Below are 27,410 nucleotides of genomic sequence, written 5' to 3' on the forward strand. Positions count from 1 at the left end.
ATCTAACTCTTTGGGCTGGTATTTTTGGTCTCTCATACATCCTCATTACTTCTTCATTTGTTCGTGTCCTCCAGGTTTTCTCCGCTATCTGTATACCTCCAAAAATCTTTGCCAGGACCTTCCTTTCCCATATCTGTATCTTCTTCTCCTCTTGTTGATTGATTACCCACGTTTCTCTCGTCTCGCATACAACACTGTGGGCCGTATTATCGTTTTGTACATTCTGATTTTCGCGTTTCTTAATACATTTTTTGCTTTTAATATCGTGTTTAAGGCACCCACAACTCGACTTCCCTTCAATAATCTTTTATCTATTTCTTTTTCATCCCATCCAAGTAGTATAACTTCCCTGCAGTAGTAGTATAATTTAATAACAATAAACTCAGTATGTTTGAAGTGGAAAACATACATAATAATGAAACTTTATGAAACGTGATATTTAGTATTCGACACTCCAGTTTCTTTTAGTATTTTATTGTTGCAGCATCGCTTAGAGAAAGATGAGCTGCATTACAACCAAATGTAGTAGCAGATGCAAAAGTATGCTAGCCAATAAAAAGAGAAAGAAGAAGATTATGACAAATATAGACAAATGTTATTAAGTAATGACACTTGTTCCTATTTATTTTGAAATTCCTTAAAAATACTAAAATTCCTTAAAGTTTGCAATGGACAGACTCAGTACTGATAACCTCTCAGCTGAAATCAAGCGATTTTCACGAGGGCGTAGAAAGACAGCAACGACTATTTCGGACTTTGTGGTAGACAGTAATGGAGATACTCTAGAAGATATCATTAATGTTCGAGTTTCAGATGCAAAATTTCGTGATTTAAAAGGAAGTACACCTATTGGCAGAAGGTGCAAACAATTTTTTGGTATTCAGGAACCGATGACTCGTTATGAATTTCATGAACAACTACGTAGGTAATATAATATTTCGATATTTAGTATTATTAATCTACCTATCTATCTATGTAGCCCATGTTATCCATTTTAGTACGTAGGTCTTCCATCTTGTCTTCATTTGTGTCTGTCCTGAGCTAAGTTCAACCAACTGGGACCGGCTTACCTTTTCAAGTCATATCGCAGGTTATGGCACGAGAGAAAAAAATTTGCCACACATGGCACTTTTTCTTGACTCACAAATGCATTATCAGAAATGTGAAGGAAGTATTTAAAAATGAACGAATGGTACTTATTACACATCCACTCTCTGTTATGTTCTGAATATTAGGTATCCGGGAAAACCTAATTTACACATACACTGTACTTTAATAATTACTTTTATTTAATTAGGTTTATACATGTTAAATTATACGACATGACATGAGTTGTCGAGTTGTGACATAAGTCAAACTGGGGACCTGGCTGTCAGCTGCGTTGCCAGACGTCTTTGATGAACTTGATATGTGACACGCCCCTTCTAAAAATAAAAATGAAATTTAGTATGAATACTAATACACACAATAAGATTATAAGTTTAATCTTTCTGGCTCGTCTGGCTGCTTTATAATACGTCCACTTCTTGTGCATCTTGCATTTTCTTGTCCTTTGGGGTCGTTTGGGTTTGATGTTAGTACAGTTTGGTCCCTCACTTGAGAAGTGGGTTGGCTTGGCGAATGAATAGTGCAAATAGGGGAATTTTCCACATGGATTTGAGGTGTGTTATTGTTTTTGTCTTCAAGGTGATTTCTGATGTTTAGTGGCTTTAGAAACGATCGGTTCCTTCGATATTGGCCATCACCTGTCTGCACCATATAATCTCCATGGCTTGATTGGTGTTTAACAACGGCTGGTGTCCAGTCTCTGGTTCCTTTTGGAAGTAAAATTGGTTGATCAACTTCAAGGGTTGGGAGCCTTTTCGTTCCTTTGTTATAATATACCCTTTGTCTAGATTGTCTTTTTCGAGTGCCTTCTTTACACCAACAGTTGAAAAGTTAAGTTTAAGGACATCAGTTTTGACTGGTATTATTGATCTGAGCCTCCGACCCATTAGTAATTGGCATGGAGCAGGTAGATCAGACTTGGGAGTTATGTTGTACTGTAGAATGGCTAGAAATGGGTCTTCACCTTCCTGATAAGCCTTAGTTAACAAAGCTTTTATTGTTTGTATGGCTCGTTCGACCATACCATTTGAGCGGGGATATTTGAGACTGGAAGTGTTTAGAAGAATGTCATATTTCTTTGCAAATTGTTGAAATTCGTACGAATTGAATGGAGGACCGTTGTCGGAAAAGATCTCTTGAGGAATCCCATTGATTGAAAAAATATTTTTTAGGGTTGACAACACAGTTGATCCCCTTTTATTTGGAAACTTGTTGACAACAGTGAATTTGCCGTAGTAATCTACAAGGACGATGAAATCCTGCTGGCCTAAAGATGAAATTCATGCCTACTTTTTGCCAAGGTAATATTGGAATTTCATGAGGAGTCAGGGGTTCCCTAGGGTTTGAGACTGCATACTTCTGACAAGTTAAACAATTTGACACAATGTATTCAACATCTACTGATAGACTGGGCCAGTATAGACAGTCGTTTGCTAATTTTTTGGTGGAAACAATGCCCTGATGAGTGCGGTGTAATAAATTTAAGAACTCTTTCCGCAGAATAGATGGGATAATTAGTTTTATACATGTTAAATTATACGACATGACATGAGTTGTGACATAAGTCAAACTGGGGACCTGGCTGTCAGCTGTGTTGCCAGACGTCTTTGATGACCTTGATATATGACACTCTCGACCACAGCGTAACGCAAACTGCCTTGTGATAGCCAACACCGAAAATGGCAATACCGACACAGGCGCATTTTGCTGATTCTAAGATAACTAAATTCTATGACATTATTACACAATGAAGGCAACGCCTAAAGGAACGTGTTAGGCCAAAAAACAGATTTTCCATTTTTTAGGGTTATGGCACTATTGAAGTCGGGGTGCGATATCTAGTTTTTTATCAAAATATATTTAAAATATCAACTATTAATGCATTTTCAGGTTATACAAGTGCTGTTTGAAAGGTGTAAAAGACCTGCATGAACTTCACTTGCGTCGTTCTTTAGGATTGGATATATTAGAAGATATTATATCAAGAGTAAATCCTGAATACATAATGGTATCACATGTCATACATTTAATTTGGTGCATTATGAGTTGTATACACCATTTTCAGGTAAGATTTGCGTAGGCGTAAAATTTCGGCTCCAGTGCTTTTTAAATGCATTCATTTTTTTCGAATCCTGAGAAAACTAATATCTCGATATTTTTGAAAAATTTAAACGCAGAATTAAAGATTACATTATTACCGAGGACCGAAAGGCCCTTAGAATAAACAAAAAGTTTCTTTTGAATGAAATATTTGAAAGTAAAAATCACACTAAATTTTCTCTTTTTTTTTTCACTGCACTGTAACTCATTAAAATAAACATTATAGACGTTTTCAGTGACTTTCGGCCCTCGGTAATAACGTAATCTTTCATTCTGCGTTTAGTTTTCAAAAATACTTCTCAGGATTAGAAAAAATGAATGCATTTAAAAAGCATTGGAGGCGAAATTTTGTGCATTTCATTTTAAATGGGTGTTTACCAGTGGCGTACTGATAAATCTGCGGCCTTGGCTCCAGTTGGGATGCGGGCCCGCCCGCCCAATAAAAACACACATTGTATATCAAAAGTTTTTAATAAACCTTAAATATAAATTATCATAATATTCCTTTTCTCATGATCATCTTTCAGTGCGTCACAGTTTTTTGATTTCTTTCTAACGCATTAAATTGTATGTGACAGAAAAAAAGGCACGTCGGTGATTACATTTCGTCGGTGACATTTTTATAACATTTCTTCTAGTTATTCTAGTTGTCGATAGATGGCGCCATAATAAAAAAATAATATTTTTTTAATTAGATAATAATATTACAAATATAATCTGTATAATTTATAAGACTATACAAATCAAAGAAAATACCATTTAATAAATGCAAGAAATACATTTGATTTGTTTTTATTCCAAATTGAAAATAAAATGTGACAACTGTCAGATTGAACTAAAATGTCATGTTAGAATAAATGTCATAAATGTGTAGGGGAAGTATGCCTGAGACGGCATACTGGCTGAGATGGCATATCACGCATTTTTCGTAAACTATTCCAAATTTGGTGCCTAGTGTGACAGTTTTCAGTTCCTCAAGTTAAAATTTGTCAACATTGTTGAACTTATGAATGTTAGTTTTATTTTGACAGCAGTAGCCTTTGGAATGTTAATTAAGTAGGACAAAATATTTATTGACTTTTTTTGTATCACATTATAATTCGCGAGTCTTTACACCTGAGTTAAGTTTTTAAATTTTGTGATGTTCCTTTACCTTATGACTATCACGCCTGTATCGATTTATATCTTAAAAATGTGCTTAAGAAAAATTAGGTTAAAAAAACGGTATGATTGCAATGTTGCCTGAGATGGCATAGTAAGCAGGTGGATTAGATGGCATAGGTATGCCATCTCACCCTTATGCGTTTTTACACTGCATTCATTTTGTTATATGATTGAAGTTTGTCGTTACAGTTATGGGTCGTTTTAAGAGGAATTCGAACCGACAAAATCGATTCCGTCGATGTTGAGACAGTGACGAGGAAGATGCTGCTTGCATTTTTTGTAATGGCTTCTTTTCATTATCTCGTTTTCGAAAAACCTGACTAAGATGTGCCAAATGACTAACTTTGCCAAATTTGTGGCAAGTGGTCATATTCCGAATGTGCCGGTGTACCCAAGACTACAAAAAATAATTATTTGTGACTTATGAGTCGAGATTAGTGCCTTTATTTCAAGGGTATGCCATCTTACCCACATGTATGTGGGTGAGATGGCACATGTAATACTTTACAATTTATTTTCTCAGAAAAAAACTATAATATGTACCTTGTTAAAAAAGAATGTTATATTTATGTAAATGTTCCTAGCACTGACTTTGATTTTTATTACATGTCTAACTCTATCGATTATCGATTACAAAACATTTAAAAAAAAGTATGCCGTCTCAGGCATATCTCCCCTATTATCACGGACTTACCCTTTTTCCTATCATTTGTGACGCACTGAAAAATGATCATGAAAAGGACAATATATCATATATTTTTTATAAAAACTCAAGCTAATTTATAGTTCATTTACTCATGGTTTTTGCTACAAATTTTAAAGAACCGTTTGGATTGGCATTCAATTTGGCATACACATAGCTAACATGTTAAAGGAAAAAAGTGATATTGTGCCGATGTGTGCTTTTGCCCTGGGGATGAGTTTCACCCCTTCTCGGGGGTGGAAAAACACACGTTCAAGATAAGTCCGAAACTGGATAAACTAACTATTTCTAAGCAACTTTAGTTCCATAGATTGTTTTCACTAAGTCAATACTTTTTGAGTTATTTGCGAGTGAATATATTTTTCAACAAAAAAAAACTATGTTTTTAGACGGTTTTTGCAAATAACTCAAAAAGTATTTAATCGAAAAAAATATTCTTAGTAAAAATATAGCATCTAAAAAATTTTAAAAAGTGGTATAGGTATACCTATAATACGAAGTCTGTAAATTTGGTTTTTATTTGTCAAATTCCAAATCGAAATGAAATTAATCGTCATCGCTTCACAAGTTACTTGACCTATATATTGTTTATATAATCTGTAAGTTTTATCGGTTCAAAGTGCTCCTTTTTGAAAAAAATTGGGTTTTAAAGTAGCTAAAAATAATTATTGATTTTTTAGTTTTGAAAATTTTTTTTTTAAATAATTTAAAAATTATTAGTGATACCAAAAATCTCAAGTAGTACATATATAGGTTTTACTGTTGTAAATATTTTGGACTTTTTGCTTTCCTGAAGACCAAAGTTGATTAAGATATGTTCAAAATGCATACACTCGGATTAGTGACTCGTTTAAGCCTATTTAACTACAGCTTTTTCAAAAATAAGCGCTCTGAACCAATGAGTCTTACAGATCTAATAAAAAAAAAATACATAAGTATCTAAAGTAATTTGTGAAGCGGTAACGATTAACTTCATTTCGGATTCTAATACCAACGAAAAAAACGGGACCAACATTATTTTGATTGTGACTTACTTTTCATGTAAGAAATTTTTTAAAAAAGAAAAATAAAGCTTTTTTAAATACTTTAAAAGTAGAAATCAGTTTTATCCGAAAAGTGCATGAATTTTTGGTTATTTCACGTTGAAATATTCAATTTGGAATTTGAGGATTAAGAAATACACCAGTTGTTTTCAAAAAGCGCCTGAAAGTGTGTTTTTTATATCTACAAAAATAAATATTTTCACTCGCAAATAACTCAAAAACTATTGACTGTGAAAAAAGAGTATAGAAGAAAAGTTGCTTAGAATTAGTTAGTTCATCAAATTCAGGTACTTGTGTAGTTCAAAATGTCGCCATCAAATTAGAAACAAAAGAAGCAAAAGCAAGCCCCTGCGGGGAACGGGCCCTGCTGAGAACCATGCTCAGCACGCCACTGGTGTTTACTCTTTGCACCAACGCGTTCAGCTGAAGTCCCCTCTCCGTGATTTACTACCTGAGTAACCTTCGCCATTTCAGATATTTCTGTACCTACTTTCTTGTACTAAAAGATATTTAATAACTTTTTTTAGTTGCGATTAAAAACGTCTGAAACAGGAGTGATATCGTGGTCAAGAAGAAAGAAATCAGAACATTGTTTAAAAGTATATCGAAGATTAATAAGAATTATTGACAAAGACATGTACCGAATTGCTGTAGGTGCCATTGTGACTTTCTACAGAGAGGGAAGACTCTGGGAAATAGAGTTTGGTTGCACAGTTCTAATCGTCGAAATTTTGGAAAATCATGTTGACATGAAAGAAGGTACATAAAATGATTTACCATTACTTTAATAAATAACGTAGATGTAGAAATATTTTATAAAATCTTACCTGTTATACAGTCAGGGCCGTGCGGTGCTATGATGCGGTGAGGCAGCCGCATCAGGCGGCATCACAAGGGGGCGGCATAATCAGTAAAATCAAAATACAAATTGAGCCATTCAATAATTAAAAGTATATATAGGACCAAGTGTCAGCCGAAAATATTTAGCTGGTGATGGTTTAACAGACCTTATTTTGACAAAAATAAGTTCTTGAAAACATAGTTCTTGATTTAAAACTACTCGGAGGACAAGTTTATGATAACGGGGTTTATATAAAAGGAATAAGAAAGGGTGTGCAAAACAGAATATTAATTTGAAAAATATCCGAGGGCGTTTTACGTGCCCTGCGCATGCCATCTTAGTAATAAATGACGCAGCGTCTTCTTATTCAGAAACAACAAACTTTTTTTGTATTATACAAAAAAAAACACTTTTTTTTCTGGTTTTACAAAGCGTTGGGAAGTTCTGAAAAAAACATGTTTCACAACTAACACTAAAACCGTTGAGTACTAACTACTAGATGGTTAAGTCGAATAGATGCATCGAAACCTCTAAGATTTCAATTTTGTGAAATACATAATGCTTTATTCGAAATAATAAAAGACGTCAACAATAATTCAGAAACTAAAGTCAAAGCACGAGGATTAGTAAAAATATTAAAAATTATAAATTTATATGCGGTGTAGTTATTTGGCATGATACTTTATTTTATATAAATTCAGTCTCGTAGATGTTACAACATGTAACTATAAATTTGTCAGATTGTGTAAAAATGTCAGAAACTATGGAAAAAATGAAAATTTACTGACAATTTGGCTATGACCAATTGAAAATTACTGATAATGAAATTGCAGAAAATCTTGTAAATAAGATCCGAATTTCCTGCTGAAAACGAATATTGAAGCAAGAGAAAAATGCGTCAATTTGATCTGTGGATTAGCTCTCAACAGAGAAAGATAAAGAAGTAAATTTTTTCATCTATATTTTAAATATTGCCTTTAATTCTTTGATTGATCGATTTTCGCTTTTAGCAACTCGTAATACAAATTTTAAATTTTTATATATTTTTAAATTTAGGGAAATATAAGAAAAGGGACATATGATAAAATACTAGAAAAATACTAGAAAATATTCACTCAATACTTTTCATAGAAAATGAATCGGGTATAGAGGCAAATGATTTTCTAGAAGATTTATTGCATGGTTTATCCCAAATGATACCATAGTCCATGAAACTTTTAGAGGTTTTGAACTATTTGTTCCAAAATAACATAATTTCTTTATATCCAAATATAGTTGTATGATTAAGGACCGGTAACATCTATTCCAATTAAAACCCGGTTAGAGGAATTTTATCACGCGAGGTGCAGAAAGTACCGGCCCTAAGAATTTTATTAACACTCTCTGTCTCGGTAGCTTAAAATAAATGTTATTTAATGTTAATACATATTATTTCATTTAATTTAAAGTATGTTTTGTTTTTAAAATAAAAGTTTTCGTTCATTTTGTCTAATTTCATTTAATAAAAATAAATACTAGTATTAAAGTTTCAATAATATTTAGGGGGCGGCATTTCGAAGACTTGCATCATATTGAAAAGATGTACCGCACGGCTCTGTATACAGTAAAACCTGCCATATCCGGATCAATGTGGCGACAGACCAATCCGGATATGGAAAAATCCGGATATCAAGACCACTACTTCTCTTATAGTCTCTGAAACGTTTTCTCCTTCATACATTCCAGTAATCAACGTCGTCAATAACTTTCGTCGATAGACACGTTTTATAGATTCTATAATACATTATTTCGCCATCTTTTAGTTCTTCTTTTAGTGCGTTGTTCAACAGCAGGACTGCCTTTCTCGGTAGATTTCGGTAGATCCGGACGGCGCAGAACCGTCCGGATATGGGGAGGTCCGGATATGATAGGTCCAGATATGGCAGGTTCTACTGTATTTCTATAATTTCCTCCATAATTTTATCCTGTAAACTGCTTCTAAAAAGTTTTTGCTATGCTTATAAGTTATAACTATACACTTTAACTTTTTTTACACTGTCACTGTTTTTTGAGAATATCTCAAAGCATTTGATTATGTAAGTCACGACATTTTGATAAAAAAAACTACATTTTAATAAAAAAAACTAAATTTCTACGGAATTAGACGTATTTATTAAACGATTTTCTTTACTTCAATAGATTGCATCAAATCTTTAGACGTTAATTTGACTGACTTTTCTTCAATGCAAATGAATGAAAATTTGCAGACATATACATTCGCGGGAACAATACACGAATAGTCAATAAATTTTTTTTATGTTTATTAATTGTTTAAATAAAAAAAAAACGATTTTAACGGAAAATTCTTAAATTCTCTCGTTTTTTACAATGAAGAAACTTGAAACTTTTACAGATTGTAGCTAATTATATGAACTATACATAATTTCACTTTTTACGTTAATTGTTTACGTTATGCTTCATAAATAAATAATAAAGTTTCAAATTTTTTGCGGATTCCGACTACTTTTCATGTTTGTACATCATATGTTTTATACACATTTTAATAAACATGACGATATATTTTAATGTTTGAAAAGTGTAAGACTAAAAAGTAAAAATAAAAAAATATAATGTTGTTCTGAAGCTATTTTCTTGTGGCATTTTTATAATCAAGTATATTCAAATGGGAAATAAGCCACAATTTTACCTAAAAATGATTTTATTAACGTTTCGACGCCCAAGTCGGGTGTCGTTGTCAAAATACAAAATAATACTAAATAAATAAAAATGTTGTTGCTTAGTAAAAAATTCTTCTAACAATTTATTTAATCTGACTCATTTATATCGGCAATTCAGACACGTATTATACATTTTAAAGTAGACGACTTTAAAATGATATTGCCAATATTGATGAGTTGCGTTCCTGGGACGACTTTACTAAAAGATAGTTCATTCGATTACATGAAATCAATCCCAACTCAATATCAATATCCGCCACAAATCAATATCCGCCACAAAAAATCATAGCATGTGATCTGTCTTTAAAAAGACAACCAAATGCAACGGTGGTACTGAAATTCTCGCGTTAGAGATTCCATAGTAAATCACGAGGGAAAACCAGGAAAAAAACCTCGTGATACTATCCCGACATCGTAAGTATTTGGGTTTACATTTAGTTTACTCTCAAAACTAATACAAAATTCTGACTTGATGTTTTAAATTTTAAATATGTACTAACTCGATATGTTACTGATTTACTAATTGCGGTATTTTCTTTCTATTGACTTCCTCCTTTAATATGGGTAACCACATCCTACTGCATTCTACCGAGGAATTTGCGACACAATTGGTTTCATTTAGCATAATTAGAGCCGCTTCTTTGATTTTTTTTAAGTAAAAAGAGAAAAATCAAAGAAGCGGCTCTAATTATGCTAAATGAAACCAATTGTGTCGCAAATTCCTCGGTAGAATGCAGTAGGATGTGGTTACCCATATTAAAGGAGGAAGTTAATAGAAAGAAAATACCGCAATTAGTAAATCAGTAACATATCGAGTTAGTACATATTTAAAATTTAAAATATCAAGTCAGAATTTTGTATTAGTTTTGAGAGTAAACTAAATGTAAACCCAAATACTTACGATGTCGGGATAGTATCACGAGGTTTTTCCTGGTTTTCCCTCGTGATTTACTATGGAATCTCTAACGCGAGAATTTCAGTACCACCGTTGCATTTGGTTGTCTTTTTAAAGACAGATCACATGCTATGATTTTTTGTGGCGGATATTCTTGAGTTGGGATTGATTTCATGTAATCGAATGAACTATCTTTTAGTAAAGTCGTCCCAGGAACGCAACTCATCAATATTGGCAATATCATTTTAAAGTCGTCTACTTTAAAATGTATAATACGTGTCTGAATTGCCGATATAAATGAGTCAGATTAAATAAATTGTTAAAAGAATTTTTTACTAAGCAACAACATTTTTATTTATTTAGTATTATTTTGTATTTTGACAACGACACCCGACTTGGGCGTCGAAACGTTAATAAAATCATTTTTAGGTAAAATTGTGGCTTATTTGCCATTTGAATATACTTGATTAAAAAAATATAAAAAAAAATATTTTTAAGAAACGCTTTTCTTTAGTTACGAGTGACTAAAATTAAACATATTATAAAAAAAATCACTAAAAAGCAAAAAATAAAACAAATTTAAAAAATCTAACACATGCGTTAAATAAAAGCGTGGTGCGAAAACGCACCCCGCACAAAATGTGTTAGATTTTTCAATTTTTTTATTTTCTGCTTTTTAGTTGATTTTTTTATATGTTTTATTTTAGTCACTCGTAACTAAAGAAAAGCGTTTCTAAAAAATATTTTTTTCATATTTTTTTATTTGAATTGCTTCCCATCTTACTTTGATTCTCTGATAATAGGAAACAACTGGTTAGAGCAAATGATACAGACGTTCATCTCAAATACATTGTATGTGGGGTACCACAAGGTTCAGTATTGTGTCCTCACTTTTCATTATCTTTATAAATCACTAATTTAAAAATCGATGAAATTTTTTTCTTTTTGCTAATGACACCAGTATCACTTAGAGCAACTCAAATATTGTAACATTTCATGCTACTATAACATCTGATCTACTCACAATAAAAACCTGGTCCGATTCTAATTTACTCTCTTTAACGTAGATGAAACAGTAGCAATATCCTATAAAGGAGCTCTTAACCCTTGCCTCTTAGTAACAGCCAGATCAGTACCTACCGTTGATTTTGTAAAATTTCGTCATATTTTTTTTAGACAGCAACCTTAAATGCTCACTTTACATCTATTTGTTAAGTAAGAAACTAGTAATTTCTGTTAACATTTTTTGATTTTTTCAGATTTGGATGACATTTTACACACAATCGAAGTTGCAACTATAGAAAATGGTGAAGAAGCCAAGTATCTTACCAAAGTGTTATGCGAAATAATGAAAAACATAAAATGGAAAAAGATGACTATGTACCTTATCGCCAAGATTTTAACTATGATCGAGAGCAGCATCAAACCCAATCCAAACGATACTTTTAATTACATTTACGTTAGAAAAGGATTTGAACTTTGTGTAAAAAATGCAGTTCGCAATTTGCACAGCAAGGATTTAATTCGAGTTTTATTCATACTGATGAATAGAATTAATTCGAATGTTCATGATAAGGACAGTATTGTGTGTTTCGGAAATATAGCAATCTTCACAGCACAAATTTACAGTTATAGAGCAGGTAATTCAAGTTTTTCCTACTACCATCTTCATCTTACGAGTCAACTATACCTTACTTACTTACTACTTACTTACTCCGTGGCGTTATAACCCTTCGTGAGTTCTACCCGACTCGACAACATGCCTCGACTCGCCTCTGTCTTGAGCAACCTCCATTCAAATCTCCACGCACATAGTGTTCAGGTCTCCTGCTATATTATCTCGCCCTCGGGGTCGAGGGCGTCCTCGTGGTCTTCTTCCACTTAACTTCCTCCAATACCAGCCTTAACCCATTAGCGCCCACTGTACTCATTTAAGTACAGCTGCTATTTTGATATACTAGTGCCGCATACAATAAAATAGTTGCAATTCTTAGTAATTAAAGGAAACTAAATACCCTTAAGAAGACAACATTAACAGATTTCGTTGAATGATTCAGTTGGTTTGTTAGTTTTGATTTATTGATTATGAAGTCAACACGTGCGTTTTTTATTTCGTCGACATGGACTTTGTAAATTTACAGTGCTTCTCTCATTTACTACATTTCACCAACAAATGGTTTACGTTAGTTTATAATAAGTTTAGTAAAGGACTTAAGTGACTAATATTTCAGAATTTTAATTATAACGTGATTTAGTTGTTGATAAAATTAGGTGTACTCATACGAGTACAATAGGCATATTATATTATATTAGTATTTTTGAAATTTTGGCATATTATGGCATCTGTACCTACATGATTTTGAGAATTTTAGTGTTCGAAATTTCTATGAAAATAAATACGAAGGTTTAACTTCAGCTTTAAAATATATTTTTTGCTTTTAATTCGGGGTCTGAGGTGGATATTGTTATAATTTCTCCAGACTCAAATAAGCTAACAGATAAGGAAGACATTGAGGATGGTAACCTTATAGAAGGAAGTTTGACACTGCCTAAAGAAGATATTGAATTTCATTGCTCTTCAGATGAAGACAAAGACTAACGAAGACGTACCTTTGACACTGCAGTTAACAAACAAAATAAGTATATCACCTAAAGAACAAAATTGTTTAGGCCCGCAATGGACAAAAAATTGTACAAATAATATGTATGGTAGGAAGATCAGGGTGGAATGAGGAGTTTGAAATCATTAAACATGAATGACAAGACTTAAATAAAGTTTATTTAGGCTATAACGCCAAATCAATGTTTGTGCAAGTGAAATCAATGTGAAATCAAGACCTTCCGGAAATATTCTGCCTACCGTGTGGAAACATGAAAGAGGACACTTTCCAATAAAAATTATTAAACAATTAAGGTGTGCTCAGTGTCATCAAAGAGCCAGATGGATTTGTGAAAAGTGTAATATAACTCTTTGAATTAAGAAGGCTGTTTTAAAACTTTTCATTTAAATTAATTTTTTCTGTTACATTATTTGTTAAGTCGCTGTAGTGCCCAGTGTACTCATTTGGGTACATATCTATATCTAAGTAATTCTAATTTTTTCAAATCAAGTTACATTTGAAGTTTTGTTACAAATAATATTACCAATAAATACCTAATGTTTAATATACTAATTCTTAAAATCAGATATCCTGGGCGCTAATAGGTTAAGGTACGAACATGCCGAAGATACATGGATGTGCGCGGTGTAAGTCGCGATCGCGGTCACCCTCAAGGGTCAAGGATGTGTCACCCGTTCACCCTCGCGAGCGACCTTGCATCGCGGTTTACTGCAATGTCGATGCCAAAACAAAATAGTTTGTTTTACATCGCGATCGAGCTGCTGATCGCCGGAGACACGGCTGGTGTATTTATTCATTTCTTATCGTAATCAGGTTGCGACAAGTTTTGATTATATGGAAACCGCAAAGAACATTGAAAGGAAGGTGTCTTCGGTATGTTCTGCCCGCCATCGATGTAAACCTCGACCGCGATCGCGACCTATATCGCGCTTATCCATGTATCTTCGGCATGTTCGTACCCTTACTGTTCTTTGGTCAGAATTTCTTCTGAGGTGTCCTGCCCATTGGAGTGTTCTGGACTTTATTCCTTTTATTATGTTGGCGTCTGGATAAGGTTTTTCGAGCTCTTTGTTAGTTCTTATCCTATGCTGTCCTGCTGCTTCATCAAGCACAGGCCCAAAGATCTTCGTTAGGATTTTTCTTTCCCAAACACGTAGTCTCTTTTCGTTTGCTTTTGTTATCGTCCACGTTTCGCTTACCTACATCACAACGGGACGTATTATTGCTTTATATACTTAAATATTTGTACGTCTTATAAGTTGTTTTGCAAGTCTCAACAACAACCCTAGAACCAGATATTCTAAGGCCTGAAGTCGATGAAGCCATAAAACACCTTAAAAGAAATAAATCACCTGGTTGCGATGACATCACGGCAGAACTTTTACAGAACATGGGTGAACATGGTCTCCAATTAATGGGGAGACTGTGAAATCATGTATGGAGAATCGGCAAATGGCCCAGTGATTGGTGTATCGCACTATTTACTCCCATTCATAAGAAAGGCGTAACCACAAAATGTAGTAACTACCGAACCATCTCACTAATTTCACACCCAAGTAAAATTCTGTTGAGAGTCATCAAGTGTCGCATGCAGACATACCTGGATAGACAAATACCACAAGAAGAGGCAGGTTTCGTGAAGGGTAAAGGCACAAGGGAGAAAATTCTTAATATGCGACAACTCATCGAGAAGGCACGAGAATTCAAAATTCCGATGATCATCTGCTTTCTGGATTATCAGAAAGCATTTGACTGTGTAGACTGGACAGTTTTGTGGAAAGTCCTACATGAGATGGGGGTTCCTGATCATCTGCCAGCTCTGGTGAAAAGCCTATATGAGAACAGTGAAACCAGAATAAGAATTGAAAACCATGGGTCCGATCCTTTTAAAATGGGTGGAGGAGTCCGACAAGGATGTATTCTATCTCCAAGTCTTTTTAATTTCTATGGGGAATATATAATGAGAAAAGCACTCGACAAATGGAATGGCGGTATTTCTATCGCAGGAAAGAAGATCTCAAATCTCAGATATGCAGATGATACAACATTAATAACTGCATCCGAAGAAGAAATGTCCAGCCTGCTGCAGCTAGTGGAAGCCGAAAGCAATAGATGTGGTCTCAAGATCAATAAACAAAAAAGGAAAATTATAATAGTAGATTATTCAAATTCACTTCAGACAACAGGAGCCTTAGACCAGTTTGAAGTGGTTAACGAGTTCAGTTATCTAGGATCCTACATCAGTAATACAGGATCTTGTGAAACAGAAATGCGTAGGAGAATGGGGATGGCCAAAAACGCTATGAGTCGATTATCGAAAATCTGGAAAGATCGCTCCTTGTCGAAGAACACCAAAATAAGATTAGTACGTGCCTTAATTTTTCCCATATTTAATTACGGATCCGAAACATGAACAATGAAATCAGACGACAGAAAAAGGATTGACACCTTTGAAATATGGTGTTGGAGAAGAATGCTTCGGATCTCATGGACGGAACACAGAACAAATCACTCAATCCTCCAAGAGCTTAATATTCAGACTCGACTTTCCTTTATTTGCCTCTCCACCGTCTTAAAATTTTTCGGCCATATTGCAAGAAGAAGTGATGATAACCTTGAGAGACTTATAATTTCGGGAAACGTTGAAGGGCGCAGAAGTAGAGGTCGCTCACCTACTCGATGGACGGATCAAGTACAGAAAGCCAGTGGAAAAACATTCTCCGAATCCATGAGGGAAGCTCAGGACAGAAGCCGATGGAAAGAGATAGTTGCTCGTATTATAGAGAATCACGACACTCAGCTTGAGGAAACGACTGAGGAGGAGAGGAGGAGGAAGTTGTTTTGATTTTATAAGGTTTTGAAGGGTATAAATACCGGCTTGTATCCTATTGTTTATTTCTTGTGATCCGTTATTGTCTTCAGTTATCGTTGTTCCAAGATACTTAAATTCTCTAACGCGCTCAAAGTTAAAGTCATCAATTGTGATGTTCTGACCGATTCTGTCTCTGCTTTGGTTATTGCGGCTCATGTTCATATATTTCGTTTTATTTTCATTGATCAGGAGCCCCATCTTCTCTGCTTCCTTCTCGAACCTCACGAAAGTCTCCTTCATCCTTAATCTGGTGTTTCCTATTAAATCGATCATCAGCATTCTCTTTGCCTTATCCCTATGCGGGGCCGGCTTCTCTAATTGCATTTATCCACACAATTCTATCTTGGGTCATATCAATGTTAATCCCCTTTACCAACATGTCCTGCCTTATCGTCTCCCCCCAGGTCTTCTTTGGTCTTCCTCTCTTACTCCTTCCAGGAATCTGCACTTCAGCAATTCTTCGTATTAGGTGATTAACGTCTCGACGTTTAACATGACCAAACCATCTTAACCTATGCTCTCTTATTTTGGCATCAATTGGTGCCACACCTAGACTTCCCCTAATATACTCATTTCTAATTTTATCCTTCTTTGTCACTCCACTCATCCACCTAAGCATTCTCATTTCCGCCACATGCATTCGTTGTTCCTCTTTCTTTTTTACTGCCCAACATTCAGTTCCGTACATCATAGCCGGTCTTATGGCTGTTTTATAGAATTTTCCCTTCAGCTTCATTGGAATTTTTCTGTCACACAACACACCACTCGCTTCTTTCCACTTCATCCATCCAGCACTAATTCTACTGCATGCATCTCCATCTATTTCTCCATTACTCTGTAATAACGATCCTAAGTACTTAAAACTATTGCTGTTCACAATCATTTCACCATCCAAAGATACCATTTTATTTGTAGTAATAGAGATGCATCAAGTCAAACTAGTTTGATTTTACTCAACAAACTTGACTTGACTTGAAAATCAAACTTTTTGTATAAAAAAGTTTGACTTGACTTGATTTCGATATCTTTAGGTTTGACTTGAATTCAAACATCTTCAAACAGTTTGAAAAGTTTGAATATTACGCAACGTGTTTATTTGTTCAGTGGCGGATCAACGGGGGGGGGGGAGTAATGGGTGGGGAGGGGTAGGGGAAATCCCCCAATCCCAACAAGGTCCAAAACAATAAACAGAAATGTATTGGCTGATATGATATTTAAACCGCAGACAGACAAATAAAACCCAATAAGCGCGCCAGTTAGGATAATAATTGTTAAGATAGCTTATAGCGTTTTATAGTATGATACAATTGATCCAAATAATGGCATAAACCAGACATCCAAAGTGAAAGTTATCATCCAACACCAAATTGTTCTATATGGTCCACATAATGTTCAGAAAAAAGTCACACCATTTTGAGCGTAGGGTTTGAAGGGAAGAGGGGGGAGAAATCGGTAAATTCGTAGTTTTTTACGTTTTTCGTCAATATTTTTAAAACTATGCGATTTAGCATGAGCAACCTTTTATACAAAAATGTTCTACATTCAATTTGAAATAAAAAAGGCCTATTACATAATCCTTCTAAAATGAACGGTTCCAAAGTTACGGAGGTAGTATAGTATAACTGGTCAAAAAAGGCCTAACCCAAACATCCAAAGAAAGAGTCTTCCTCCAACACCAGATTGTTCAATATGGTCCACATATTGTGCAGTAAAAAGTTACACCATTTTGAGCGTCCGGGTTGGAGGGGAGATTGGGGAGAAATCGGTAAATTGGTATTTTTTTTACGTTTTTCGTCAATATTTCTAAAACTATACTTTAGCGTAAACAATGTTCTATACAAAATTGTTCTACATAAAATTTAAAACAAAAAAGGTCCTATATATAATTATTATATAATCAACACTTCCAATTTGGGCAATTGATGATGATTTTGGGTGGTGAGGTTGACGTTTCTTCGAGGGCTTATCACTAACATGCCACTGAAATAGCAAATTTTATTTACAAAACACAATCCTGTTAAAGAAAATTTCTTTCATCAGTAATAATATTATAAATTTCCCAAAAAATATAAAAAGTATCGAAAACTTCCACTTTTCACCCTCCGTAACTCTGGAACCGTTGATTTTATAACAAATATGTATAGGACCTTTTTGTTTTAAATTTTATGTAGAATCCTTTAGAAACGGCATAGTTTTAGAAATATTGACGAAAAACGTAAAAATCTCCGAATTTACCGATTTCTTCCCCCTCTCCCCCCAAACCCGACGCTGAAAATGGTGTGTGTTAATTTTTTTCTTAACATTATGTGGACCATATAGAACAATTTGGTGTTGGAGGATAACTTTCACTTTGGATGTCAGGGTTTGGCTCTAGTTATAAGTTATACCATACTATTAATGCATATTTATACATTAATTTTTAAAAAATTTAAACCCACCATTTGTAGCCTGTCTCCGAAAGAAATTTAAATTGTAGATAAATGTAGGTAAAACCATATAGACCTGGATCCCGCGTACCAAAAAAAAGTTGATTAATAGCAAGCTGAAAATTTGTTAATAGATTAACGGTGTCTAGTCAGACAAACTTTCATGTATGGGAACACTGGAACAGGGAAAGTTTTAATTGTGGAACAGGTTAAAAATTTGAAACGACAGACTACGTAAACGTTCCATGTATTTTGTCGGATAGAACTTCCGATTGATTAACATCCAATTGATTTGTTACCCTTTCATTAAACTCTCATGCAAAAATCAGACTGGTGTTTATCATCAACTGGGCATTTTAATGAGTGGAACATGAAGAACATGTCAAATGACAGGAATCATGTTGGTTAGTAATAGCAGTCTGATTTTTGCATGAGAGTTTAATGAAAGGGTAACAAATCAATTGGATGTTATGTCCGACAAAATACATGGGACGTTTTCGTAATCTGACGTTCCAAATTATTAAACTGTTCCACAATTAAAATTTCCACCGTTCCAGTGTTCCCGTACATCTAAGTTTGTCCAACTAGGCACCGTTAAGCTATTAACAAATTTTCGGCTTGCTATTAATCAACTTTTTTTGGTACGCAGGATCCAGGTCTAATAACCCAATGGTTAGTTTTGAATTTTAAAGAAATACCAACAAATATACAGCAATACGTTTGTATTGTATTTTCGAGTGAACTAGCAGATTGGTATGTACCAGATGTTTTTCTAACTGGCCCTTAAATGCCTTTTTTAATAAAAGAAAGTCATAAAAATTCCAAATCATTTTATTCTGAGCTGTCCATTGAGACACATGTTACTGTGCTTGACTGCTAAATACAAATTTTAAGATTTTTTCACTTGAATACTATTTTTTCCTATTGTAACATGAGCGGAGGTGAGGGGGAAATATAATACAATCCAGGGGTTCTATGTAAAATATAAACCAAAGTTGAAAAGGTGGAAGATTGTGATTCGGTAGTTTTTTTTTATTTAAGTTAAAAAAACAATGTTACGTAATAGTGATGTAACGAATATTCGTATTCGTATTCGCATTCGGGAATATCCGCATCTTTTTGGATATTCGCATTCGCGTTCGCATTCGCAAAATTTGTGCCAATGTTTTGCGAATATGAATATCAGAGAAGAGAAATAATAATTTAAAAATAAAGTTAGATTAATAAAATTAAAATCTATTCTCTTTCTCATCTTTTTTATTAAAAAAAGGTAACTTAAACTCGTATAATCAGATTATCAGCCTTCACGTTGTTTTATTATTTGGCATAATGTAATAAAGCTTAAGGTTCAGATTGATTTACACTAAATATCAATTAACTTCTCATTACAAATTTAGAAAACATTTCAAAAATAAAAACAAATTAAGAAAACTGAGCATTCGCATTCGCATCCGCATTCGCGAATGTCGTTATTAGATATTCGCATTCGTATTCGCGCATGTTCAAAAAATGACATTTGTTACATCACTATTACGTAATGCGCTGTTCGAACCATCCTACCCCCTCCCCGTGTAACGCGCCGTAACGTTTTACATGACCCCCCCCCCAACTTGCGTTACGTAATACTTGAACCTGAACGCTCCCAAAGTAGATTAAATTACACTTTGTATGATAAAAAAACTATCCAACGAATTCTTTGTTTTAATCTAGTAACACTCAGATATAAAAAAGTTATATGGATAAAACGAAACTTGCCAGCAAGCAGTTTAAGCATTCAGGAATCATTTTCAAGAAATTTAAATTTACGACCCTATTTTGATTATAATCGCTTCCCGTATTAAGTTACTTTTATGTGGCGCTCATTGTATTATTAATTTTCTTATCTTAATTGGCAAGTAACATGTCAATCTCGACAAAAAAGTATATCTACTAAATAAATTATTTTTCAAACTCTTTCAAACTAGTTTGACAAACAGTTTGAATTTTCAAACCTGTACGATTGACCAGTTTGACTTGACTTGAAATATTTGTCAGAAGGATTGACTTGAGTTTGACTTGAAATTAAGTCAAACTCAAGTCAAGTTCAAACATTCAAGTCAAACTTGTGCAACTCTATGTAGTAACTCTATCTTTAAATGAACATTCCAAATACTCTGTTTTTGTTCTACTAAGTTTTAAACCTTTTTCCTCCAGAGCTTGTCTCCACTATTCCAGTTTTTGTTCTAAGTCTCTTTCACTATTTCCTATTAATAACACTACATCATTAGCATACATTAGGCACCATGGAATGCTACCCTGTAGTTTTGCTGTTATCTGGTCCAAAACTAAAGAGAATAAATAAGATATAAGCACCGAGCCTTGGTGCAATCCTACTTTCACCTGAAATTTATCAGTCTCTCCCACACCTGTCCTAACACTAGTCGTTACTCCCTCATACATATCTCTCACAATATTTACATATTCGCCACTGGCGCGGATCTAGAAATTCTTAATAGGGGGGTCAGACGTACCGCAAATATTTTATTGCCCAGATTTAGCCATAAGACCCACGCTTACTCTAAGGATAAAATTCAGTCATCTCAGATACCTACGGTATCAAAAGAATTGAGTTCTGGTTGACAGAAAAAATAATAAATAATAAAAATACTTATAGACTAAATACAATAGGGGGGCTCTGTATCCGCGCCTGTTCGCCAGGGACTCCTTTCTTATTGAGTGCCCACCACAGAATCTCTCGAGGAACTCTATAATATATGCTTTCTCAATATCAATGAATACCATATGAGCGTTGGTCTCTTTATTCCTGTATTTTTCCATCAGTAGCCTTACAATGAAAATTACATCTGTTGTTGATCTGCCCTGCATAAAGCCAAATTGATTATCGGATATTTCGGCTTCTTCACGTATACGTCTATCAATTACTCTCTCTCCCATATTTTCATGGTGTGGCTAAGTAGTTTTATAGCCCTGTAGTTTGCACATTGTTGTATGTCTCCCTTGTTTTTGTAGACAGCTACTAATATACTGCTTCTCCATTCGTCTGACATTTGTCCAACTTCCATAATTCTATTAAATTGACCCGCTAGCTAACTTATTTCTGTTTCTGCCAATGCTCTCCATACTTCCACAGGAATATCATCTGGTCCGACTGCTTTTCCTTTCTTTATTTTCTGAAGCCACTTCCTCGTTTGTTATTCTGATAACCATTGCTGTTACTGTCTCCGTTAACTCCACAGGCTGTCTGTCAAATTCTTTATTTAATAAACTGTCAAAATACTTTCTCCATCTCTTTTTGACATCCTTTTCGTGAATTAGTATTTTATTATTTTCATCTCGGATACATCTAATCTGATTAAAATCTCTTGCTTTCTTTGCTCTCTGTTTGGCTATTTTATATATCTTTGCTTCGCCTTCCCTGGTATCAAGTTGATCGTACAGGTTTGAATACGCTTCTGCTTTAGCTTTTGCTATACTGCTAGTTTCGCTTCCTTTTTGGCGACCATATAGTTTTGAAGATCTATGTCCGATCTGGTTTCTTGCCACTTTTTATTAAATAGATATCGTCTGCAAATGCCAACAGTAGGTTTGACTCTTCTCAATGAAACACTGTAGTCGGTTTTTCGATTTTTACACTTCCGGTTATGTGTTCCAGAGCTAGGTTGAAGAGTTGTGGTGAAAGTGCATCTCCCTGTTTTAGTCCATTGTGTATTTCGAATGTCTCCGAGTAAACTATACTACTATACGAGTCAACTATACCACCGGTCAACTATTGAAATGAATAGTGTAATGTTTAATTTTTAGTTGTTTAATTGTGTTTTGTATTTTTTCTTTCGTAATTTGGAATACCTATATTTCTTACCTCACTCTCATCAGCCCATCTGTGGTACTACAAAGGAGAAGAGGAATCGACAGTCGAAGGTGTCGGCTTCTTTATTCACAAAAGAATTGCGAACAGAATTGCGAACACTTCTTAATAATAGGCGGTGATTTCAACGCCAAAATAGGTACCAAGGAAGACCCCTCTGAAATAATATTGGGAAATTTTGGAAGCGAAGGCAGAAATGATAGAGGCAAACAACTATTAACTTTTCTTTTGGAAAACAATCTCTATCGAATGAACAGCTTCTTTAAAAAGAAAAAACACAGAAGATGGACCTGGGAAAGTCCGGATGGAAAAACAAGGAACGAAATCGACTGTTTCTTAACAAACAAAAAAGAATTATTTAAAGACGTAAATTTGTTAAACCAGTTCAGTACAAGCAGTGATCACAGGTTAGTAAGAATAGTAAGAGCTAAAATAACGATATCGATCGAAAAGGAAAGACTCAAAATGATAAATAAGAAACACCCAAAGAAATGGGCAAAACCAACTAATATTCAGGAGTTCGAAAAATATATTAATGATACATTGAAAGATACAACAACAACAGACATTAATATAATGAATAAACAAATAATCACCACAATACAACAGGCTCAAACTAAATATTGTCCAACAACCCAAAAAGATGAAAAACTAAGTCAACCTACTAAAACCCTTATAGAACTAAGACGACAGATGAAAGGAGATACCAGTTCCAGCAAAGAAGCGCTAAATCAAATAAATAAGACGATCACAAAGACAATAAGAAAAGACATAAGAAACTGCAATGTAGAAAAAACAAAACAAGCAATAGAGTAAAATAAGAACATGAAAGTTTTGAAGAAAAGCGCACAAAAAGGAAAAATAGAAATCAACAAACTAAGAAACAGAACTAGAAAAGAAACTACAAACAGAGATGAAATATTAACAATAGTCGAAGAGTTCTACACAGAGTTATACAAATCAAGAAAAAAAAAAAGATGACAATACGCAACCTCCAATTACAGTAAAAACTGGGGTATTAAATTAAGGATCAGATTTAATGCCCGATATAACAAAATCAGAAATCAAAGCCAAGCCGCACACCAAAGAAACATGAAACGAAAAACATGAAACATGAAACGAAAAACATGTTTCATGAAAAGAAAACACTGCTAAACAAATCTCAAAGCCCGCCTACCAATGAAACGAGTGTGATTCATGCTCATGACACATTTTTATTTTCGGAGAGTTTCATAAATGGCCGGACATAATTTGTTTAGCAGTGGTTTATTTCCATGAAACGTAATTTACGTTTCGTGTTTCTTTGAGGTGCAACTGGCCAAAGAGGCTCTGAAGAAAATGAAAAATAATCGAACCCCAGGTGAAGATGGAATAGTATCAGAAGCACTAAAAATTGGAGGAAATATACTACTTGAAAAAATTAAGCTACTTTTCAATACCTGCCTTCACAACGCTAATATTTCAACAGACTGGAACAACGCTACTATGATTCTATTACACAAAGCAGGAGACAAAGCCAATTTAGAGAATTACAGACCGATTAGCCTTCTCAGCCATTTATATAAGTTATTTACGCGAATAATAGTTAAGAGAATGGAAAGAAAGTTAGAGACTTATCAACCAAGAGAACAGGCAGGATTCCGAAAAAGTTACGGAACAAATGACCATCTACAAAGTATAAAAACCCTAATAGAGAAAATAGTGGAATACAATAAACCTCTAGTTCTAGTTTTTATCGATTTTCATAAAGCCTTTGACACAGTTGAGCTTAGCAAAATATTACAGGCGCTTAAAGAATGCAGGCTAGATTATAGGTATACAAAATTATTTTACACAAAATATACTTACAGGCAACAACCACTGTCAAATTACATACTAACAGTAATCGCATAAAAATAGAACGGGGGGTTAGACAAGGAGACCCAATGTCACCTAAACTTTTTAATACGGTCTTAGAACATGCTTTCAAGAGTTTGGATTGGATGACAAAGGGAACAAAAATAGATGGAGAATACCTAAACAACTTACGCTTCGCCGATGATATAGTCATAGTAGCTGAGGATCTAGGTATGGCAAAAGAGATGGTACAAGAACTCGTTGTGGCTACAGAAAATGTGGGTTTAAATATAAACATCTCGAAAACAAAAAAATGACAAATTTGGTACCCAACCAGAACATCAGTATTGTTGGGAAGGAAATAGAACTCGTAGATAGATATAAATACCTGGGACATGAAATTACGATTGGCAGGGATAACCAGACTCACGAACTGAAGAGAAGAATAAGTCTTGGGTGGGCAGCATTTGGAAAACTGAGAGAAACTTTTAAAAGTGAGTTGCCCACATGCCTAAAGAGAAAGGTATTTGATCAGTGCGTCCTCCCAGTCTTGACGTACGGATCAGAAACACTCACCTTAACAAAAGCCTCGGCTACCAAACTAAGAGTCACGCAGAGAAGAATGGAGCGGTGAATGTTAGGAATAACTCTGCGAGACAAAATCAGAAACGAAGAAATCAGGAGAAGAACAAAGGTGACTGACGTCATCGAGAGGATAGCCAGGTTGAAGTGGAGATGGGCAGGACACATAGCCAGAATGACAGATGGGCGATGGACGAAGAGGTTATTGGAATGGAGGCACAGAGAAGACAAGAGTCGGTCGACCGCCTACAAGATGGACTGACGACTTAAGAAAGGTAAATAAAAACTGGATGAGAGCGGCGCAGGATAGATGGGGTTGGAAACGAGGGGAGGAGGCCTATGTTCAGCAGTGGACTTTTGATGAAGATATTTCTTAACTAATAATTATTTTCTATTTCAGGTGACATATCTTTTTCAGAAGGACCACTACCAATAATTATCAGTTTATTCAAGTCTACCTCCGCTATTGTAGTATTGTTTGGTCTAAAAATAGCGCAGAAGATTTTAGACAGACAACAAAACGGAGAGAATTTTTTATCTCCCAAGATATTTTTCCAAGACTGCGATTACTTTTTGAAAATAAGAAGCTGCCGTCAACAGGACAAGAACTTGTTCAAACGCATGCGCCGACTGATTTATCAGATCATCATGAACAGTTTTTTAGTGTCCGTTGGGAAAACACAATTGGAGAACGTCTACAGAACTGTTGCTCTTCTCATTATAGAAATACCTTGTGGATATTCCGCTTCTTGTATCGTCACCATGGCTATGAGCATTCAGGAATACGCCTTTAAAATTACATCCAAAGACTTGGTACGATCCCATCATCTACACGCCACTGTTTTAGCATTGCTAACTCTGATTTGCTACACTCATAATGCGAAAATATTTTACCAATACGTAAGAACTATTATCGAACGCAGGGCTGAGCTGGCTCCACATTTAAACCCACCATTGAAGACTCAATACGAATATTCCCAACACCATATTTTGTGGAACAAACCAGATCTGTTTTTTGAAGATTGGGAGGCCAGATATGGACTCTGGAAATGCTTTAGAGGAAAAAGGCGTTTTAAGCAATATCTACAGGATAGACTGCCATAGCGAGAGTAATAAGTTATTTTAAGAACTATTGTACTGTACAGTTAAATTTTTAGAGAAATAATTTCTCTAAAATTTACAATTTATTGTAATGTCGTTACTTAATTTATTAATGACTGTAAACCCTTATTTTATTTGGTTTTTATTGAAGTTATACTTCTTTAGGCGCTATTGAGATTGAGGGTGAATTTATATTGATCCGCGCGCATGCGCACACCGACAGTTTGGTATTAGTCTTTATACTGGCTCTGATTGGGTGTTGAAATGATCTGTCAATAATTGTTCAATATGGAGGTTATCGGTAAACAAAAATGTTGTATAATATATTAGTTTTTATTGTTGTGAGGACAGAAATAAAATCAAATTTATAATTATAGTGACTTTTTAAATAGGTTTGAAAAGCCACAGGTACGTAATTCTAAATGTTTCAGTTGTATTCCAATAAAAAATTATCTTCATACCTATTTGGAAAATGTAAAAAAAATAATGTACTTACCTAGTACTTGCTATGCTATACCCCTATTAGGCAATGCTTTAATTTACATAATCTGATTACGAACAAACTTTTTACAAATTTTCATCTAATGTATCGTTTTCTTACTCTATATATTGTTGTATTTTAATTCGACAAAAATCAAACTAATAAAAATTCATATAAACAAAATGTCAAAAAGTTGTTCAGTTTGTGTATATTCCCACATGACGTATACGCGAAGGTGGTCCAGTTTGAAATCGGTTCGACTCTCGTACGGCGGGATACACGGGAAGTAGGTTCAAGCCCAATGCAAGTTATATCATTTTTTTATTTTTTTTATAGATTTTATGATTGTAAGTATATTACTATATAATTTTTTTCAGAAAATACGTATTTAATTAAAATTTTTGGCAACAATTATTGTTCAGAAATCATTTGTTGCATTTTTCAATGTGTTTGTGTGTGTTTTATTCTTTTATTTTTTTAATTGTTGGTATTGTTTTATTAAAAATTTTTGGAAAGTAGTAGAGAAACTGTTTAAAGTATATTGATTTCGTTGAAATCATATAATAGAAGTATAACTTCTTACGTGCGTACAAAGTACACACATTCTTTTTTTTTCGATTGATTTACACTTATTTTTAATTTATTTATATTAAACTATTTACACTAGTAAATAATGCGATAAATAGGTACAGAACTCTTTTCTACAAGAAATACTAAATGCTTGGCGTATGCTGATGATGTGGATCTTATTGCAAGAAGTGGAGAAGAACTGGCAAGTAGGTACGGCAAAATAATACCGTTTCGGGTTAGTGTTAGGATTTGACAGAAAGTGAATATACCTACCTAAATAACTCTAAGTACATGGAAATTGCGAGGAAAAAAGAAAGAAACAGCGGGGGACACTTTAAGTTAGAGGTGGAGGATGGATCACAGGTAGAATTTGAGAGGGTGTACGGATATATGTATTTAGGAACACTTATCCTAGGAATAATTAAAACGATCGAAAATATCTACCAGAACAACACAATAAAAGTAAAAGTAGATGAAGAACTAACT

General features: G+C 34.3%; 1 protein-coding gene across 1 annotated transcript; it reads left to right on the forward strand.

The window, feature by feature from the left end:
• The first annotated feature begins 523 nt into the window (after positions 1–523).
• LOC114330242 (uncharacterized) lies at positions 524–26,407 on the forward strand. Its single transcript, XM_028279565.2, has 5 exons — positions 524–925; positions 2,998–3,172; positions 6,645–6,876; positions 11,830–12,210; positions 25,173–26,407. Exons 1-5 carry the CDS (start codon positions 669–671, stop codon positions 25,874–25,876), a joined length of 1,749 nt encoding a protein of 582 aa, XP_028135366.1. The 5' UTR covers positions 524–668; the 3' UTR covers positions 25,877–26,407.
• The last annotated feature ends 1,003 nt before the right edge of the window (positions 26,408–27,410 follow it).

This window comes from Diabrotica virgifera, chromosome 4, assembly GCF_917563875.1.
Source record: "Diabrotica virgifera virgifera chromosome 4, PGI_DIABVI_V3a".
Lineage (NCBI taxonomy): Eukaryota > Metazoa > Arthropoda > Insecta > Coleoptera > Chrysomelidae > Diabrotica > Diabrotica virgifera.